Source organism: Thunnus maccoyii, chromosome 14 (genome assembly GCF_910596095.1).
Source record: "Thunnus maccoyii chromosome 14, fThuMac1.1, whole genome shotgun sequence".
Lineage (NCBI taxonomy): Eukaryota > Metazoa > Chordata > Actinopteri > Scombriformes > Scombridae > Thunnus > Thunnus maccoyii.
Genome location: NC_056546.1, coordinates 16294272 through 16316473, shown reverse-complemented (window position 1 = coordinate 16316473; position 22202 = coordinate 16294272). Strand labels below are relative to the sequence as shown.

The window sequence follows — 22202 nt, the reverse complement described above, 5'->3', positions numbered from 1 at the left end:
TAATGCGTTGGAAGAGAGATGTTGAACACTCATGTTGGTATTTTCACACATTCATTGAAACCCACAACATACTGTGACTCGAGTAGTGTCACACCTCATGTGCTGCTGCATCTTTTCAGTTTTAGCAGTGCCTCATTAAAATTAACAGCAGGTTTCCTCACAACTACTTCAACAACTTCATCACCAGTGGCCATCTTGACCCAAAGCACACAGCGGAAGAAGCAGCTCAGTGGTTTTACTTCGATGTGTGTGTGTGTGTGTGTGTGTGTGTGTGTGTAGTTGCAAGGAAGTCTTGTGATATTTTGTTAATCAGTGATGGAAAACAAAAAGTTTACTGGAGAGATTCCCCAACAGCCAGTGTTCATCAACATGCAGAGGCTGCACCTGCTCGCTCACCGTATCTCAATCAGCTTTGGCTAAATTCCCAAAATGTAAATGTGAGTCTGGTACTTGTGGGTTCATGTTTGCATCTGTACCTGCTGGTGTGCATTTATGCAAACAGGTTACCAAGTTTGGCAGACATCCTCATGATTGCATATATATCTTCCAACTGCAGGCTAATTGGGATTAGATATGACTTTGATTTGGACATGGGCAGAAAATAAAATGTTTTGAAAAGGAGTTTTATATAAGGTTAATATTTGAATGTGTATGCATGTGATAAAGTTAAGAACTTTGCCTTCCTCTGCTTTTTTCTACTTCCCTTTTAACAGTATCTACTGTAACAGAGAGATTACAAAAGCTGCAAACTCAGAGTGTGTGTTTTGTGGAGTGTATCTACAGTGTAACTTACTGCCCTGTCTAACAATTTCAGTTCCTGTCTCTACATTTTGGATTTTCTGATGTGTTTGCACTTTCCTCCCTGCCCTTTCTCTCCAGACATTTCATTCTGCTCCTCCAGCAAAATCAGTACTCATCCTGCTTGTACTGTATCCACCCTCTCTCTGTTTACTCTCTTTCTCCTATCTTCCCATCACACACACACACGCACTCACATGCACACAGAATTGAACGGCATCCTGTCAAAGCTCTTATCAAGTTCTTCCTTGAGGTAGCCATGCATTGATCTGACGTTATTTTCCCCTTTATTTACTGGTATTTAGATTTTTTTTCTGCCTTATCATTGCAGCTTGTGAGGTTGTCAAAGTGTGATCGAAGGGAATGGAGGGAAGCTCTATAGAGATAAAGGTGAAGAAAATATTCCTCTGGACAGAAAAGGAAGATTTTTTTTGTGCAGAGCAATCACAGAAAGACAGAAAGAGCCCTTGCTTTTCATCTTTGACATGCAGCTTGTTTGGCTTTACTTTGCCCATACTACTACAATCTTCTGTCAGTAATGTGTTTAAATACATGATGTGTCTGTAATGGTTGGATTTAGCAGTTTTCTGAATCTGAACCCCTTCAAATCCCTTATTTGTCTCAACCATTCCTTTAAGATCTATAATCAGCTGTTTTTTGGATGAGAGGGAAGCTTAATATTCACTACAATAACCAAAGTTTCAGTTTGACTTTTGAATAAGGTATGTAGAAAATTGACATTAATTTACTACAGGGTACATCTGATATAAGCTGCTGCTGGCAATATTTGTCATTTTAACCAGTTAAACTGTCATTGCCAGCATAAATGCGAGGCCTGCTACCTGAATGGCGGATGTTCTTTGTTAATGTGTATTGCTCTTTGTTAATAAAAAGAGTGAAGAGAGATAAAATATCCATTAGCCTTGGAGCTGAGAAAACTCTTTTTTTGCCAGCCTGAAACCAAATTCAACATGTTATCTGAAGCCAACCACAGTCAGGGTATAATTTAATTTTGTCCTATTATAAGTTTAAATCATACATTTTACTGGCACAGTAATGAGGTTTCAAAATATATGCACTACAAGATGTAAGTCACCAGTAAATGGCATTTCATTGTGGTTTTGGATCTAGATGTTACAGGAATAGTTCACTTCCTTTCTGTACAGTAAATATAAAGCTACACCCAGCAGCTGATTAGCTTATCTATATCTGTAAAGTTATTATGAGTTGTGATTGAAGGGGAAGTTATGTACTAGAACTATTTCTTGGATGGGCGGTGAATTCCTGGAGACTGCCTTTGTTGACTGACATCTTCACAGTGATGACAAGTCCAGGAAATCCCGTTGAATTTATTGTAATGAGCTGTCATGAAGTCTGAACCCTTTAAAATACAATTCCCACCACTAGGATTTGACCGTGGTGTACCGAAACACATCTTATTTTGGTCATGTCATTCTGAAAGTTGTTTAGCTTCAGTTTCTTAATGTTTGCGCCATTATGCTAGCTGAGAGTTGTTGAAATACTGTGTTTCACTCTGAACCATGAATGTCAGCCTCGTGGTGCTAAAGAGTCAGAGAATCACCAAAGTGTTTAGCGTTCATCCTCTGGGAACCATGAATGTCTGCTCTAAAGTTTGTGCCAATCCATCAACTAGGTGTTGAGATATTTCACTGTAAAAAGTGAAAACTTTGACCTGCCGTTGGCACCAGGGAAGAAGTCAGAGCAGTACAGAGTCACCAAAGTCTGTATGATTCATCCTCTGGGGATGTTGAATGTCTGTAGCAAATTTCATGGTAATCCATCAAACGGTTGTTGAGATAATTCAGTCTGGACCAAAGTGTTAGACGACTGACAGATTGACAATGCCATCCATAGAGCCTGCCACTAGCTAAAAAAAACCCTGATATATTCTAGTATTTCTTTTTTAACATGGTGAATTTGGCAACAAGGTCAGAGTCATTTCATGTTATTTTGACTTGAATGAAATAGCTCTTCTCTGGGCCTGCTGGGAAATCGATGGCGAGGGGGAAGGCTGAGGGCGGTTCAATGATTTCTTGATGTGTTTGGCATTTCAGTGATCAGAGTCACTACACTGAGCTAGATATTCAACAAGGATTCATTGAGAGCATCAGGTTGAAATTAAGTATTTAACTGAACTTTGAATGGCCCACTTGTGTGTATCCAGGGCAGCGTCACTGCGCCTATTCTAGTCAAATTGCTATAAATTAACGGATCCTCTTTTCTTTATTTAATCCACTTAGGCTTACAGGAGAGGAAGTTTCACATTGCAAAAACTGCATTGTGTCTTTATGTGTCAGTTTCGATATATGCATGCGTGTTTGTCACTTTCGTCTCTGTTTTTTTCTGCCCTCGCTCGTCCTTCATAGCTCCTTGGCAGCTGAGAAAGGTAGTGCAAAAATTGAATTTCATTTGGGGTAATGTTGGTAAATATTTGATATGTGTAAGTCCTCACATTTTCCCCAACTAATGAGACTGTTCATCCCAGATGCTTATTCAGAGCACACTTTAACAACTATGCAATTAATCACATTGTAACTGGGACTCATTAGCATATAATCAAATGGGACAGCTTACAGTGGCATTATGAATGCAGTGAACTTAAATATCACATTCTTTTGATTAATCCTGCATATAGGCTAAATAGACACAGACATTTAGGAGGCAGGAGAAGAAGCTGCAATAACATCCACACCGCGCTGGTGCTGATAAATGATGCAGCTACATTTGAAATGACAATGAGCTAAAAAACATTATGATAATTTATTCCCTGTACGTTATAAAAAAGTGTAATCACCAGTCTTCAAGCTCAGTGCAGCACAGGCCTGTATTTGTGTGTATGTGTGTGTGTGCATGTTTATAAAATTATACAGTGTCAGTGATTGTTAGATTATCCAACAGTTTAAATTTGACAGTTAAATTTGTTTAACGATTTATCCAAACTTATGAGGAACTGCAGTGCCAAATTTGATGTGTGTGTGAGGAAGCAAACTGCAGCACGCTTTACCACAGAAGTCCATCAGGTTTTACTGATGCTCTGTTAATCTGTGTTCAGACTGGAGAGTGTGTGTGATTTCTGGCAGGGCATTAAGTCTAATCATTGCTGCCAACACAACTAGCATCTGTGCCATGATGAAATTAAAGCCAGTTTTCAAATTATTGCTGTTATATCAGCATAAAATCACAGAAGTGGCAGAACAAACCACTTCTTTCCTATTTACGGGAGACTTCCATGAATGCACACGAATGTAGAGTGCTAGTAATGAGGGTACAAAATTCATGAAATTACCTTGAAATCCAAAATACAGATGAAATATCTTTGAACCAACATTTTTAGACCTCCTATAACCTGATTTGTTCGCTAGGTCTAATTCGTAACCCGCCTATCCTCAGGGGGAAGACACCTCTTTAAAATATAGACTATAGCTGTAGTACAGTAATGTTAGGATTGATTGATACACAGCCGAGTTTTTCTGCCTGATTGCACATCAGAACCGGAGAACGGGCTGTCAGCCAGATCTCAGATCTGATCTGACAGCAGGGACACAGAGGGGTCTCGTGGCAAACTGAATAACAGCAGAGCTCAGCTGAGCAGAACGTGGAGGAGACAGGACTGTGACTTACCTGGCGGAGGAATAGAGGGGAAGAGCTGGAGAGATGGACAGGATTGTCTTTTTTTCAAATTTTTTTTTAGAATAAATAGTCTTGAGTGGAATTATAGGAGCTATGGCCTTGCTTGTCTCTCTTTGGACCTCCCGTGGTCAGGACTCTCCTCTGGCAGAAGTGTTGTTATGTAAATTAAGGGCTGGGTCTTAAAATTCAATAAAAGGGGCCTTAAAATTCAATAAAAAGATATTATAAGAATATTTTTCCAACATCAGTAATACATCATGATACGATTTAATGTATGCAAAATGAAAGTAACACCTTAAAATCCGTTTTTCACCTTTAATCTTCCCTTCAGTACAGTAGATTTAAACATACATTTATGAGCTGAAACGCTCCATAAAGCCGAGGGGAACTGCAGAGTCAGGTGATAATTATCTGTGGGTTCATCACTGCGAACAACCTCTTTCACACCAAATGCAGCCATTTAATTCATTGTTCATATAAAACATTTATTAGAGCAGCTTTAAGGGTGAAAAAATCTACACGGACATTATCTGATATACAGTGTATCATGTATCTGCTTGTTATGACTCTTCATTGAAGCTGTAAAATGTTTACAGTGAATGAATTATTCAAACCTACGACTTCAATTTTTTGCGGCTCCAATATTCTAGATGTCTCCTGAATTTCCCCCAAAACTCCCCAAAGCGTGACTTTTGGTACCATTCGGAAATTCAATGACAAATATAATGACGAAGACTGGTTCCAGTCCATCCACATCTTTGTTCTTTTGTTCAGTCTGGTGTTGTTGATGGCGATTTCCTTAGTTAGAGAAACAATCTGACTGATGAGAGTTTAGTGAACAGGATAAAGAATGGTGTCATCTTCCTACATTACATACCTAGCTAGTTAGATACATGTGAAAAATGTGTGAATGAGACAGACACAGCTGAACAAGTCAACTTACAGAAAGTTCAACTCAATCAATGTGAAAATGTTAACTGCTCAGATACAACCAACACTGTAGCTTCCCTGTCAATTGAAAGGAACATCAGCGGGACAGATACAGTCACTTAGGGCGAAGAAACTAAATAAGCCTCTCTCCTTCCAACAACAAATCGATTTTAACATGAACACAGTGTCCCGCTGAATGAAAGAAGTCAAAAGAAAAACCATTAGATACTAAAAGATTGTCACACACCAGTGTTTAAAAAATCTTTGTAATGTTCAGTGCAATGAACTGTTCCACTTTTTGCATTAAACATATAAAGCAAAACTGTCAATTACTCATTATGTTGATAATTAATTACAGTTTGCTTAAAATCATTAGTTTAGACACAAATGAGACCATATCATCATGAAACAATTTCATAGGAAGTGAATAAATAAAAAATATTGAGTCACTGACCAGCCCGGGTGTTTACTTGGAAAAGGATCCTCACTCTGAGTGACAGTGTCATATAACTCGTCAGAAGTGCGTCCATTTATCCAAAGCTGTCGTCCCTTTAACCGCTTAAACTGACCCCCAGAGCTGCTGCCATGGCAACGGTTCAGTGTCAAATTGGAACCACAGGATGCCTGTGATTGGTTGGGAGTGCTGCTGGATTTGTAGCTTTTAGTATTGTTGCAGTGAACTCTTTGACTGGCAGCCGGCCCGGAGGACGGATGGACACACACACACACACGCACACACACTGGAAACGGTCAGATCTCACATCCAAGGGACCTTCTGACAGCTTGATTGACAGATTGAGTTTAGCTTTATTAATCCTAAAAATATTCACGCTATAGCACTGATCTGAATGTTTACATCTACATAGAGGAAGAGTAATCTCAGCTGTATATCCTGCACATCTCTTGCCCCATTAGTGTAACCTCTCTGTCCACCGAAGACCTTAGGCTTGAAACACAACGCCAATTAAGAGTGGATTTTACTGCAGTTGTTATTCTTTGGATTTATAGTAACGAGCTCGTTGGTGCAACGGCAGTGTGTGTGTTGTGGCCGCAGTGATGGATGCTGTTGTTTATTTCATTTCAAAAACATATCAGCTCTGCAAATGTAGCTCATGAATCCATGACACAGAGCATCTTGATTTATTTAGTTCATCCGTCATATTTACATCACATCATAGCTCAGGAAATGACATGAGATGGCTGGCTTTGTAATTAATACAGACATTTGTGAGTGAGATGCAGTAGGAGCTTTAATGATGCTACCATGTGATGATGCCCTCAGGAGGCTAATTTTGTCCCCCTGACCACGTTGATTTCCTGTAACTCATTAGCCTCACATGTACACACACACACAGTATGACTCTGGGTGCTCTCTGCCCATCAAAGTGACCTGTATTCGTCAGCCATAAATCACAAACTCAAAGTGAGTTCACCTACTATAATGGCTGATGATACAGATAAAAAATCCAAAGGGATTAAATTAGGAAGGAAGGAAGCATGATGCAGATGCAAATTTGCTACTAGCTGAATTTGGCACAATACACCTCTTCACCTTATGTGAAATTAATGTTTTTTGTTGTTATGGTCCTTGACAAATAAATATAATAAACTAAACCTATCTGTATATGTTATCTTGTTGGCTTGGTTGTTTACAGTTTGGTGAAACAATCACTGTTCCTGGAATTCTGCTCTCCAATCTTTGAAAAACAACCACGAGAGTCTTTACAATTCAACTTTCCAAATGACACAAGCTTTCATTGAACATTTTTATGTAATTGATGATAAAAAATGAATCATTAGTTGCAGCCATAATGCATAAATTGGAGATTTACCCTGACCCTGTTATCACTTTTTTGTTCCTTTTTACACCTACATTATAAATCATCAGTGTAGACTGTTACCACATCATTGCTGGATATCTAAAGCCATTAACAAGTAGTTGTTTTCAAGTCACTTTGTGTGAAATCACATTTAGACTTTTATTGTCCGCCAGCATAAAGAGTAGGAGTACAAAATGGTTAAAATGTTTCACTATAGTGTGAGTGAACATGAGGCAAATGATGACTAATGTTCTAAACAAACAATGATTAGGCTTTTTGTTTTAAATTAGATTTTCCTTTAGTGAGGTTGTTGCTTCATGTTCACCCTGGACTGTGTCCCTGATTCTTCCTCTCTGGTCAGGACTTGTTTACAGCTTGTTGGACCAATGTATGAACGGGTGCTGTGGTGCTTTTTGGTTGCTCTTCACTCTCCACCATCTATTGGCACCGACCTGAGACTGCCAGCTGTTGCACAAGAAGCTGATACGACCGCTGACGGTGTGTTTGTGAGCTCATACGAGCGTAATCGCCTTCCCATCTTCATAAATACTTATCAGGGACAGTGTAGTGATGAACTGAAGTGGCAGCTCTGGCTGTGCTGGTCTGTTTCTGAAGTGCCTCTCTTCAGTGATCCCATGTGGCATTCTCAGTCCAAACCCTGCACCACCACCAACCCCCACCCGCCATCAACGCTGGTTTCTGATTACTGCCATTTCACTGACCTCCCATCTGTCTGCTTGCTTTTTGGTTTCTTAATCCTGTCATTTTCATACTGCCGAGCTTGAGGGTTTGCTTGGCAGACGGGCCTGCGTGCAAACACACACACATAAACACACACACACACACAGCCTATGGTGAGAAGGAGCTAAAGCTTAATTGCTGTCAGTGGCAGTACAGATGGCTGCATTAACTGAAGTTAAAACGACCCATTTGTAAAACCTCTTGTGTAACTCCCCAGGACAGCCCCATACTGCTGCTGCCTTCATGAATCTGTCTGTTTGAATCTATCTAAGAACGACAGGAACCACACGCACCACTGCTCTCTCTTTTGTGGAAATCATGCTACTGAATCTTTGCAGAAAAGAAAAAAGTGAATTCCTGCACACATGTGATCACCTCTGTAGTGATTTATTACACGCTCCGGGGATCACCTCTGTGATCATTTATTACACTCTGTGCTTGTGCTATTCTGAGACAAACTCCTGTGGAAAAATCACAAGAGACGACTGCGCCTTTGGTGGTTTGAGAGTAAACCGAAGTTTCTTACACTGTAGGTCAGCATCAAGAAAAGTTCATTGGACTGCGTTGTAGGGTTTTAACATAGTTTATAAAAGAACTTCTTTGTGAATCTTTGTCCCAGAGGGCCGTGCTCACCAAGTCTGAATTTAATCAGTTTGGCTTCTGAAGCAAAAGAAACTGATGAACCCTAGTTGCAGAAGGGGTCAGTCAAGTGATCAACGGACCAGATACACACACTTTCAAAACGCAGCTGTGCCACTTCAGGACTTTCATTTCTCATTTCTTAATGTAGACTTTCATTTCAGCCCTCTAGCTGCAATTAAATATACTTTTAAAGCTTATTTGAATGTGATTTTTTAAATTTTTTATCCTCTTGTTTCTCCGCAGGGCAGTGCAGGCGAGGTGTTGCAGTTCAGACCATCATGCCCATTGCTCTGGCATCGGCACAGGAAGTGTGTGTGTGAGTGTCCCTGGTCGGCTCTGCTGGGATGAACATGCCACTGCACCAAATCTCTGTCATCCCCCGTGATGTCACCTCATCGCGGGTGTCAGGCAGCGGGAAAGCGAAAGACAAGGACAAGCAGGTATATGAAGAGTTAAAGGCTACATCAGGCCACGCACTCTTAAGGCCAGAGACACACCTGAGGATTATGGGCTGGTTTTATCCCATGAAGTGTGTTACTTATGCTTATGTAGAATTTCTCTGTGCAGTAGTAGAGGGAATCTTTAACAGTTGTAGCTAGGTAAATCAATAATATCGAAAAACTTGTGTGTACTCTCTTACAGAATAGAATTATTTACTCTTTAAGTGTGCATACAGGTTGGTAGGAATAATGAAAAGACACTATTCATGCTTCTTTATTCAGATAAAGTAATTGGCTACCATTCAATAATTATTTAATTCTCTCCATTTTGAAATTTTCATAAGCACCCCCAACATTATCATAGTAAGCAAAGCCTCAATTTGGTTTTTGTCACAGTTTTTGTTTTATTATTATTTCAAGCTCCTTAGTTGTGTGTTTTCATAACATCACCACATTGACTTATGCTTTGCTCACCGTTATTCATACACCCACAGGGGGACATTTTTGCCAAATGCCTTGAAAACTTGATTATCATATCTGTTCCCTTTTTTTTTTTTTTATTGTGTCATCGTTTTTAAATTAGATTTGACAGCGTGAAATATGTATTTATATATAAACAACTTTGTTACATAAAAAGAAATATATTGAATGCATTTCAACAATGCTGCTTGGATGTAGACAAAAGCAGCTTTAAATGACACAAATCTATTATAAAGGGATGGAAGGCGGTGTGTGGATAGTGTCCCGGGGTGTCCTGGAGTCATTCATCAGAGAACAATCAGAAAGTTAATTTTTTTAATGCCAGCGGTGGCAATCCCCACACAACAACATAAATTCTGCATTATAATGTTTCTCTCACAAGCAAATTATTCCTGTGCTGCCTGTGGGTGGAGCAGAGGTTTTGCATCTAATGAGTCTGGTCCAAGTCTGGTCTCCTTTTCTGTTTGTGCCCCAAAAAAAAAAAAAAAAAAACCCGCCTGGAAGGTATCGGATTTTGCAGTTTAGTAGTCAACTCTTCAAGGTACCACATGCAGTATTTATTGAGTGTTTTCTGGATCTTTTGGCTACTTCAATTTGACAAACTTATCAGTAAAATCCTCATCTCAGAGCATGTTTATTCATCATCTCTGTTGCTTTCGAAAGTTTTTTTTTTTGACCAGTCAAGATAGTTAAAGCCCACCCCACCCCCCCCAAAAAAAAATCTGTAATCTGGATCTGTCATAATAAAGGCCTCAACAAATCTACAGGGCTACAGCTTATTCAGAGGAGGATTAGTGCCACATCTGAAAAGTTCATCTGAGCCTGTCACAGATTTCTGATTTGAGGATTTTGACTTTATTCTCCGAATTCTGACTTTTCTCTGAATTCAAAGATTGCTCTAAGAAACCAAATAAACCTTTTGACATGCAGACGTCATTATGAATTATCAGGACTGTTTGATGTCTGAGGTTGTTATCACATCTCACTCGTCAATAATAATGAAGAAAGTCAGGAGTACCATCATGACAAAACTCAATCTCTTAAAACGCTTGCTTTCCCCCTCTCTGGGCCTTTAATCTAGCACCATCAAACACGACTATGAAGTGCTCTCAGTTGCTTTTTTGAGCACTGCAACAATGCGAGGTGCTAAGACAATATGTCTGTGGCCTGCCCTTTCTCCTTGGCCTCATCACATCACAATAGCGGCCGGGCGCCAAGTGCAGCAGCGCAGGTGTTCTTAAGAGGCCTCTCACATGCTGCACGTGGCACTGTGTTTCAGCCTCCCGTGTCACACAAGTGATAGTACACACGAGCTGTAAACTGGCACTGACATATTTATTTTTACTTAACACACACATAAACACGCACACACCTCACTGATGATTCATTTGCCAGTTCAAAGTCTAACCTGAGTCCTCAATGAAGCTCAGAAACATGCCTCGTCACTGCGGAAGTGAAAGTAATGTGGGCATTAATTCTAAAACAGCTTTCATTTCCTGCTATTTCATAAGTTTTATTTAAAGGTGTGGGGGTGTCTAGCTCTGATATCTTTTTAGTATAATGCATAGTTAACAGGATTAAGGGTTTTAAACTTTGAGCGCAGTCGTAGCAAGGTTACTTGAGTCTTTTGGGGGAGTAAAACTGAAACCGTAAACTTCATAACTCCAGAGGGGGCATTTGGTCTCCCTGCTGTCATGTTTGCTAGCAGTTTAAAATCCAACCTTGTGTCTCTCTGCTCAGCATCATTCTCCCTCGGTCTGTCTCCTGCTGACTGAGCCTCCTTTTTCCCCCTGAGGAATAAGTGGATAAACGGCAATGGTTCTTGTCCTCCCTGTGGAACCATCAGCACAACAGAGAAAGCAGAAACAGAGTATAGGAAAAGAGGAAAGGGAAACGGCGAGTGTTTACTCTGAATGTTGATCAGCTTGAGGATCCTGGAGGTGTGTGTGTGTGTGTGTGTGTCCAGAGTTTAGCCTCAGAGCACAGGCCCATCTGGCCCTCTTAGACAACACAACCGGTCTTTTAGCGCCTCAAGAAAAAAAGCAGAACTTTCCTCTTACTTAGAATTCAGAGTTAGTCGGCTGCTCCTTCAGAGAGCGACACATCTTTAACTGTTGCTGGCCCCTCTGGCCTCTCTCCTGCGGCTCCACTCAAGTCCATTTGTCTCCTTTGAAATCCTCTTGGGATATGTGCTTGTGAGCACTTTTGTCCAGGAACTGTGGTCTTCCACTTGAGAACTCATGTTGGAGAAGATAAATAGGTTTAAAAAAATATATTTAAAAAGGGAGCGGAGCGTCAAAAGACAAAAGTTTTATTTCTTGGAAAAAAAAAATCCCTGACAGTTTTTAGCCTTGACAAATAATACGGTCAGATTTATTTGAAGCTGGGGTTTTTGATAAAGCCTGCAGCGAATGGATTATGTATGAGTTGACAACAAAGTAAGCTCTGGCACAGGTTGGCAGGTAGAGAAGGAGAAAACCAACCTTACTTTGCCGATTGAGATTTTTATGTTTTGCAGTGTTTCTTGTAAATTCATACTAAGCTGTCAATGTTTGTTTTCTGATTATCATATATCTTTAACCCCATCTGCAAAGTCACTTGCAGGTGTTTTTACTGTAAGTATAGTAATTTACATAAGCAGCTTTTGATTACCTCTCAGGGAACTGAGAAATACCAAAGCTTCGGTGGATGCAGCTGTAGCTCTCATTTTCATTGTCACACATGTATTCACACCAATATACAGGGCCTGTCTCACCAGCACTAGTATTATATTTAGCAGTATATATCTGTGACTGTGCATATACACCCAACACCCTGATACTCGATACTCGCCCTTTTGATGTTGCATATATCTTTTATGAAAGCACAGAAAGAGCTGGAAGCTTTGTCCTTCAATAAGCTTGTGTCAGAGTCAAGGACAGAGAAGACTTTCCGTCTCTCCTCTGATGTTTGGCAGGTTTGATAACAGCCGACGCTGAGCTCCTGGGCACTGATGGAGCATCGCTGGGCTTTGTAGAGACCGAGATCAAACACTGACCCGACATAGCAAAAACTTTCAACACGGCCTCCAGGCTAGACAGGGGCTGTTTAATGTATCTGTCTTTGCTGGTTTTAACGAAGCCCCTCTAGTATATATGTGTCTACATAACTTGTTTTTGTTCCTCAAATTTCATATTTGAAATTTTTCCCCCACTTGAAACAGCATTTTTGTGCTTTGGAGATACTGGAGTATTATGGCAGAGAGGGTTCGGGTTAGCAGAGTAGCCTGTTTATACCCAGTAAATTCTACAAAAGTGTTTTTAAAAATGTTTGAAAGCCCCGAGGCGGGGAAACATTGGCCAAACATTTGGATCTTAACTGTCCAAATCAGTCCCCTCCAGATTGCTGTGCCCAGGGGCTTGCAAACGGAAATGCCATGATAATTACCTAGAAAGCCTTGGGGTTGGGTAAACCAAGCATGAAATGCTGAATTATCAAGAAAAGGAGTGTTTACATGTTGTGTGACTCGGGTATATATAGAATAAACTCAAGGTGCTGAAGCATATTCAGATAAAAAGAGGATGTGATCAGTTTATTTATAACTTCATAGTGGTGCAAGTAAAGATAATCAATCAGTCACCGGACATATTTGTGTTTTCTCTGGGGAATACACATACATACACAAAACTATCTCCCTCTGACACACACATATAGTACGGATGCCTGTACGGCACAAACGTGTTAATCCAGTTGAGATACAGGTTACACAAAGGTAGACGTGCGCATATATTTCCTCTCTCCCACACACATACACAAGCACAGACACATACACAAGCACACACCCGAACGTTCATCCTGGTGTAGATGTTCTGTTGCCAAACGGCTGCCCCGGCCTGTCTGTAAAGCAGCAGCTGGAGAGAGAAGATAACACGGGCGTAATGGGATTCTCTGGCAGCGGTTTTTCAAAAAGGTATGAATGTTATGTGTCAGCAAACTAACCCACTTTACATACACCACTCGGCCTCTCCTCCAGCCTCACGGACTTCAGAAAAAAAAAAAACAGTTCACAAACTCTCACTGGTTTTTAACTGCTGATTAGACAGTTAAATACAGCATCAGTATTGACTGTGAGGACTTAGAGAGTTGACACCTAAAAGTGTTTCTGTTTTGCTTCTGTGCACTGGCAGCAGGGTTGTAACAAATATTTAAATCAGTGATCTGTTTAATTGACTGTCAAGACACAAAACACAAGGCGACATCTTGTTTTGTCCAACCAACTGTCCAAAACTCCAAATATATTTCATTGAAAATGAGAGGAAATTAAGAAAATCTACACACATTTACTTCTGAGAAACTGGAATGTTTGGTATTTTTGCTTGATAAAAGACTTGACTTGCAGGGCAAATTGATTATCAAAACTCATGTTAATTAATTCTCTGATTAATCAACTCATCGTTCCAGCACTATCTGGCAGGATGCACAGCTGCTGATGTTATTCTTCTGCCTGTTGTCTCTCTCCATCTCACCATGTCTCTCTCTTTGGAAAGACACATGCAGGACGTGCACTCCTGCAGGTATACATACACACATGTACACACACATGCCAGCAGCTGGTGTTGTTAGTCAGCCCGTCTGTGCAGGACTTGCCTGAGTCTCCCGCAGGACCCGACTGGGCTGAGCCACTTGAGGTTGAAGAGCTAAAAAACATAATTAAATGTGGAAGAGCTGACATGACAGCTGGGCCTTTGAGGGCCTTTTGAAGAAGAACTTAGCTTCTTCACCTTGTTAAAGATTTCATTTCATTAGCCCCTGTGACGGCTCCACAGGTTTTTTTAGTTTCTTTTGGTAGCTCGATATTGATTGCAGCATTAAGTTGTATAAATGCGATTTACAGTTGACCCGTGGGAGCAGAAAATAGACTTTGAGAGACATGCAAGGAAATAATTACAGTCCCCTTAGCTGCTCTTTGTGCTAGTAGACATGGCATAATGTTGTGTGATAGTTTGCTTTTATCTGGTGTGAGGGGACACAGTCTTTGCTAATAACTGCTCCTCTGAAACCAAGAGCTGAAACACACAGGCGGAGATATGGCGGAGGAGACGATATCTTCCAATTAACCCTTGCCCCCATTGCCATCCACCATCTCTACCCACACACACACATATAGACACACTTTCACAACTCCAATTTAACACTTTACTCTTCAAAAAATAAGCAGATACCGCAAGTAAACATTACCATATGTTAAACTGTTCTCTTTGGAAAAACACAAATGATAATCTCACAATTTGCATATTACGTGGGCTGTAATCCAACAGATCTATAGCTATTAACCTACTAACCTATAGAAATTTGTTCAGCCTGTCACATGCTGCAGGAACAGAAAGTGTACATGAACTCAAATAAGACGTCAGCTGTAAAAGCCACCAGTTTCACAGATTGAATTTTAGAGAACCAATTTAATTTTTGCACAGATACCAAGACACACGTCCAGTGTTTGAATATCTCTGTTATAGGAGTGACTGCAGTTATAGTGTGCAGAGACACGAATGAAGAACCAGCAGATAACCAGAGACAGGCATGAAGACAGACAGACATAGACGAACAAAAAAAACCCCAGATGAAGTTATTTACAGGATGAAATCACCATATGAAAGGCTGTATCTGCTGGTCCCTTCTCTTCTTTGATATGCTGCTGCTTCATTCTCCGCTCTGTTCTCCATCCAGAGCTTTCTGTCGCTCTTCTGTTCACTGGAAGGTGTCTTCATGGGGCGTCTGAGGACGCCGGTTAATTGCCTGTGACATGCTGACTTGACTCCTGTGACTCACGCTGCCAGCCAGATCAATGGTGGCGAGCTCTCCCACATCGCTTAAATTCATCTTCCCCGAGGAGACACTGCAGATGTTTCCCTCACTGCAGCCTGTCGTCTGGTTATACGGAGTCTGACACACAATGGCTGCCTGATGTATGCTATTCATATGAAGCTGTACACCCAAGTTGTATAATGAAAGTCTGATAAGACTCACTGCTCTGTCATACTCCATTGTGTTGGCTGGTGTGCATGTGTATGGGGAGCACAATAAGTCTCTTATGCATGAATAAAAGATACTGGGCGGTCAGACGCTTGCTTCCCCTAATACATTTCCAGTAAAATATGATAATGAGATTCCCAGTTGTCGGTCATTTGAAGGGGAAGTTTATCTCATGAACCCCTGTAAGCTTACTGCCTCTGTTCACAAATACACTCCAGAGTCTCTTCCATGAGGCTGCATTTTATTTTCTTTTTTACATCCCAGTCTCCCTAAATGTCTTAATCTGTCTTTCTCCAACCCCTCCTCCCACCACAACCACCTCTTTTTCATCCTCCTCCGTCATCCTCTCACGGTGTTACCCAGTGGAAGATTAGCGTAGTTAATCTCTCTGCCTATGGATTCACTACTGTGACCACACTGTGAACTCCTCCTTGTTGCTGTCTGGCTGTCTGATGAGGTAGATGCCCCACAGCTGCAGATTTTCACTCAATTGTTTTTTCATTTGTCTGTATAAAATGTAGCTTTTACTGTAATTCTGCTGCCAAGGTTGATAGTGCACCACTAGTAGGATCAGTCGACAAGTATTTAGGAAGTAAAACATCATTATAAAAGCTGCATTTTAGGCCAAGACAGCTCACCTATTTATGTGGAAGAACTTCTAAATGGATCACTCTGGTTTATTACAACTTGGGTCTAATATTTGTAGTTTTAACTGTCTTTTTCTTTCTTTTGGTAACACTAAAGATCGCTACAGTGAAGTTTGATGGGACATGAAATTAGTGGATGATGAAGCCCAGATGATCAGACACAAACTATCCAAAGTGTTTGACCAGATTATTGAAACAATTTACCGCTAAGAGGTCAAACTAAGAGCAAGTACATCCTAAATGTCCCCAAATGTGAAATGTTCTTGAACGAACAACTGTGATGGCAGGCCAAAATTGAGTCAAGAACTTGTTTAATGGATGATGATGAATAATTTTACCATTATCCATTGTTTTCCTTTACCTCATATGTTTGGATAACCTGTGAGTTTGTTTAAAACCTCTATAATCATCTGACTGTTTGTGTTTCTTGTTGTCTGGATCCTTTTTACGATGTTGCCTCGTTCCCAGATCTCAGCAATTAACTGATGATGACTGATGACCAAACCTTCATAATAATTATAACTGTCTTTATATGCACTGACAAAACTACTCTCATGCACGACCAGCGTGACTTGACCTCAGCCTTGCACCACCGCACCGAGAGCCTTAAATGGCACAGTGGAGTAAACAGTTATTACCTTTGATTTAGGCTTTTAGGAATTCTCACGACCGATTTACCCTGGTTGTTTATACTTTAGAGAGGAGAGCCAAAGAATGGAGGCTATAATTGACATGTCTTGATCTAGACACATTTTGATTTAAGATATCAACTATATTTACCCCAATCTAATTCCAATCCCCCAATTTGATTACTACATTGCAGCGTGTCTTGGTAGTTTGCCACATTGTGTCATAAGTGGACATTATCCACAACTTGTGTAAGCAACACACATGTATTTATAAGTTAAGATGCAGCTAACCTCTGTGCAGTGTGGAACTATTTTAAAATGGAAAATGAAAGCAGTCCAAAAGCCACTTCTAGTATTTGCACATCCAGTGTTTAGTTGGGTGGTGTTTAAGAGCTACTTTCAACAAAACCAGTATGATAAGGTACCTGAGAAGTTTTCACAGGTCACTATGACAAAAACACTGCTGTAGGTAGGTATATAGGTATAGGTATATATATTTTGCCTAATTTCAGATGTTTTGTGCTTTTGGTCAGTGTTTTTATATTAGCGACAGCTATGACATTTTTATGGTTTATGCCATTTCAAAAAATTAAAACATCAAAGCTGTAAAAGATGAAAAACATGTTTTTTTAAAAATAATATAGAGTTATTCAATTTTGAAGCATAGTGTGTGTATGCAGTGCAGCTGTGTGAGGAAATTTATTTATATATATATTATATATGAAAGGAGAACATGGTATTGGCAGATAATATTAAATGATCTAGATCGGGGACATCCTTCTCTATAATTGCCTGCATGTACTGTATATGTAAACAATACATAATGTTTTTCCCTTTAAATGATGATCCTTGAGAATATACTGTATGTTGCTTGCTTGCTTGTGCTGGTCTGATCTCCATCTGTGTTAATTAGTAACTTAAGTTGTATAAGGTTGTCATAGAAGCCAAATTAGCTTTCATCCCACATCATATTTCTTTCAGTTATGCATCTATGAATCAAATGATGGACAGATCAATAGAAATCCATCCGCTTTGTTAATCAGAATCAAAGATGAGGGGCTACTGTACATCAAGAGCACTTAATCAATGGACAGATCTGCTACTTTTTTCCCAGTTTTGCTTTACTTGGGGGAGAATATGTTCTTGTTATCTTTAAAAGAGACAACGTTCACAAAGAGCTCCCATAGGCAGAGTAGAGTACCAGATATTTGTTGCTTGGAAATGTCTAGCAGCTTAAAGCCTGGAGCCTCTTAAAACCTCATAATTCATCTTCAGCAGGCTCACAGGAAATGTCTCAACAAAAAATATACAAATCTATAAAAAATAAAATTTACTGTATCTGCATGTCACTTCTTTCAGTTTTTATGTACATGAATGGCTATTACAGGTATAGTTTGAGACAAATATGGCATCCCGACCCTGGGAGGCGAATGTGCTGTTTTTCCAGTTACGCACCACTGGATCAGTTAAAGAAAAGAGAGTCACAGATGAAGTTAATAGGCAGCGAGAGTGAGGATGACATGCAACACAGGTCATAAGCTACTCTTGAACCCATGAAATTGTGTGCACAGTGCTCATTTTATCCCTCTTCGGCCTGTGGATGGTACAGTTGCATGAATGCTTTAGCACCTGGTCTCCTGATGAGGCGTTCACTGAGCACTGCAGAGCGCGGAGGACTGCGGCCCAGCCTTGACATTCACCTCCGTCTACCGAGAGGAGAAATTGAGTGCGGGTAGAGCGCACCGAACAAGCATGGAGAGAGGAGTTAGGTGAGAGAACAAAAAGACAAGGTGAAAGAGAGCACAATTATGGTTCTTTTGTAAACAGCATGAAGGAAGCGAGAGCGAGAGAAGAGCATGTTGTTGCCTTAGAAACCGAGCAAAGTCTGTGAGTAAGAGCACTATTGGCGGGGCTGAAGCAGCAGAGGCAGAACGAGGAGAACCAGTCTGCTGTTAGCCACAGACATGCCTCAGCTTTGCTTGTGTCAGAGCTGTCAAATGCAGTATGTGCCAGGAACGCTGCGGTTCCTCGCTTTGCTGCTTCAATGAGTATTCAGGTAGTGGGCTCTCCGAGGACTGATATCATCCGCCATTTAAACTAGTGTCCCTTATTGCAGGTCTCAAGCCTTCGCAAAAGCAACCTGAATCAGAAGAATGTCTTTGTGAAATGGAGGTGAAGCCTATTTGTAAGATCTGTAGGTGTGGATACTCGCTGTCAGTCCTCCATCATTTTGATTGATGTGTTTATTTGAACCCACAGCACCTTCCACACAGGCTCAAGGAGGCTGATATCTTCTCCATTATCCGTTGCCTCAGGTCACCCTGCCAGGGGTGACAGCAAGCCGGCTGTGTCTTTTGAATGCTTGTATGCACGAACACACCCCTCCCCGCCCCCCCATATCTCTTTCAGGGCTGTGGCCTCCCTTGGGCTTGCTAATAGATTACGATGGTGCTATATGTGAAATGTGAAAATCTCAGACCACTGAGACAGGATGAGCATGGGGGACAAGCAGACAGAGAGAAAGTGTCATCACCATGGAAACCATCTCCCAAGGACTTTATTGAGCCGATACCTAAACCAGTGTTGTTTTTGTACCTTTTCAATTCACATCACAAGGTCTCTTCTCATAAGTTTTCAAGGAACAAACTCCATCTCTGAACTGCCATTATCCAGTTTAATGTTAAAGAACAAGAAATTGACTATAATTGCTGTTTTGGCATGAACACACAAGCACACACACTGCTTATATTAGCACTAATGTTTCGGGAATGCTTTGTACACACTTGCATATGTTCCCATTGTTTGTTTCGGTGTTGACTACCAAACAAGTTGAGGCCTGGGTTGCAGTTACTCAGTGTCTTGGGAAAGAAAAGTGTTTGGATGTTGATGTTGTGAGAACATACTGGTCTCTTCGCTCCGAGGTCACTGGCACAATATGAATCTGTTAAACCAACGCATGTTGAGCAATATCTTCAAAGCATATATTCAGTCAATCGTGACGTAAACTGCCGCTTGTCAAGTGGACACTTGAGACTTAAGTCTGTGTTTTTTCTAATTTATTTACTTATTTTAAATTGTATGTTTATGGGAGTCGACACACAATTCTTCCACATTTCTGTCAGCTGCACACAGGAAGTGTGCAGATCAGGGAAAAAGATTTTTCTCTTCAATTGGCAGCAGACCTGTTTAGCGTGCTCACAGCGTGTAAATGTGTGTGTGTCATCCAACGTGCACACATACACGTAGAAATCCAGCCACATGATTGAAAGCTGAAACCGCAAAACAAAATTGCAGACAAATATCTGTGATGAGACAGATTTGAGCGAGGACAATAGTGTATTAGTGGCTGATGGAAGAGAATCCAATGTGTTCCTCCTTTATTGTCCACTGGAAGAACCACTGACTGAATACAAAACTTATAGACTGCTGGTGATCTCCCAGGGAGCAGGATTACTCAGCTGAACAAACAGCTGAAACTCTAGCTGCAGAAAAATGGGCACTTAGTATGAATGAAAATGCAAAAGATGCTGTTTCTATAAAAAACATGATTACTTTTCTTTCCTGAGGACATTTCATATCTTTGTTTTTAGCTGGATGATGCCTTTCTCCCCTAGAAATCTCAAAGTTCCTAAATAGATGCCCATATCTTTGAAATGTGCATCACAACCATTCTTATCCAAGTGCAATGAATATGTGATCACCATCAAGTGATTTACACAGGAATGGGAATAATAAATTTTTTGGAGCAGAGCAGCACCCAGTCAGAGTCAGTTCCTGTGTGTATAGGCAGTTGCCAATTACTTCACTGTGTTAACACTTTTTGACTGAGCAGCTCATGAGCAGCACACGAGGCTCTAAACTTTACAAAAAGGCAGTTGAACCTGTAGGGCCTCGAGTGTGATGCAAGAGGGAGGGATGGAACAAGCAGTGGAGAATTGCTGTAAATGCCAAAAGATGTCATCAGGAAAGTATCACCATCTGCTCCCTCTTGGAGAGCTGATTCCCATCCCATTTCATGTGGAAACACAGCTTTTTAGCGATATTTATTTAAAGACGGAGAGCTGACCGGACAAATATTGACAGGATGGAGGGAGATTGGAGCAGCGATTGGAAGGAGGTTTGAGTAAATGGAGGGTTGTTGGAAAATGAAGATGAAATGTAGAGAGGAAGAGAAAGTAGAGGACAGGGAATAGCAGACTATATTTCAGATGGCAGCATCGGGAGATGGAAATTGAGGGAAAAAAAGTGAAGGTTGGAGTGCAGGCTGACTGGGAGCGATGGGATTTTGACTTCATGCTTATCACTTCAAAAGACCAGCTGTAAAATGCAGTCTGCTCTCTGCACACCTTTACTCCATCTTTCTCTCTGTCTCTTTCCATCTAACCTGAGGTGAAGTGGATCATTTCTGAAAATGTGAGGCCTAATAGTTACGGTTTGATGTGCTGTGCAGTTTTCTTTCACAGAGACAACCTCTATGTCCTGGGGAACCAGCTCATTCAGCGCTGCATGTAAGCCTCAGCTCTGCGCTCCCTTCTACTTAATGTGAGCAGCGCCAGTCATAGTGCACAGCGTTTTTGGAGTGTGACATTGCCGCTGTAACAGTGGAAACAACCCTCCGGGGAGGAGTTTGGAGTCATTCAAAACGTGTGGCATGTAAATACAGCATTGTGTGGCTTCAAATCTGGCTCTGTTTTGTTCCACACCATGATGTGCTTCTCAGTCGTTGTGCTGCCTTGTAGTGTCATAAAAATGATCTGAAGCAAGTCACAGCAGCTTGCTGCGGCCTCATTGTGAGCCCTTCACAGCTGTGGCATGTGGCACCGAACAATCCTGAGCGATGTTGTAGGAGCTTCAGCCATATGGAGACAAATTTGGCAAACATGTGGATGAGTCGTGGGCTAGTTAGCATGTAGGAGCCAACACCTTGTCGGCTGTCAATCCAGGGATCACGGTGGAGGTGACAAGCGTGATAACAAGGTGGAAGGATGTGAGCGGCTACGTTAAGCCTCAGTGGAGGCGTCATTGGGGATGTGACGTTGCAAATGTTCTGCTTGAGATTGCAACGTAGGAGAATGATGAGTCCTGTTACCTTGAGGTGAAGGTATCTGAAGTCACTGGTAGGAGAGGACTGTCAAATCTCATATCCTGCAGATAATTCAGCATGAGTCACCAAAAACCACTGATTATGTTGAAATGCCTGAATCACATTAGTCATTGCGTTGCACTGTTCTGGTTTTTACTGTAAGTGCTGTTCTTCTTTTGGTGACACATTATTGCACAGTCCTTAAATTCTTGATAATTTCTTGAGAGAACTACATAATGTGGAAGTAATTATAGGCAAAGTAGAGACAGTGTTCAGTTGGTGTACTTGCAGTCAATTAATTCAAATTAAATGCAAAGATAGGATAACTT

At 40.9% G+C, this 22202-nt stretch overlaps 1 protein-coding gene across 4 annotated transcripts in view; it reads left to right on the top strand.

Moving 5' to 3' along the window:
• Positions 1-22202, top strand: part of march8 (membrane-associated ring finger (C3HC4) 8) — an 80189-nt gene that overhangs the window by 11141 nt on the left and 46846 nt on the right. For all 4 annotated transcript variants that reach the window (XM_042433281.1, XM_042433279.1, XM_042433282.1 and 1 more), the window contains exon 2: positions 8826-9022. In XM_042433281.1, the coding sequence (XP_042289215.1) occupies positions 8927-9022 (96 nt within the window). In that variant the 5' untranslated portion in view covers positions 8826-8926. The remainder of the gene's footprint in view (positions 1-8825; positions 9023-22202) is intronic.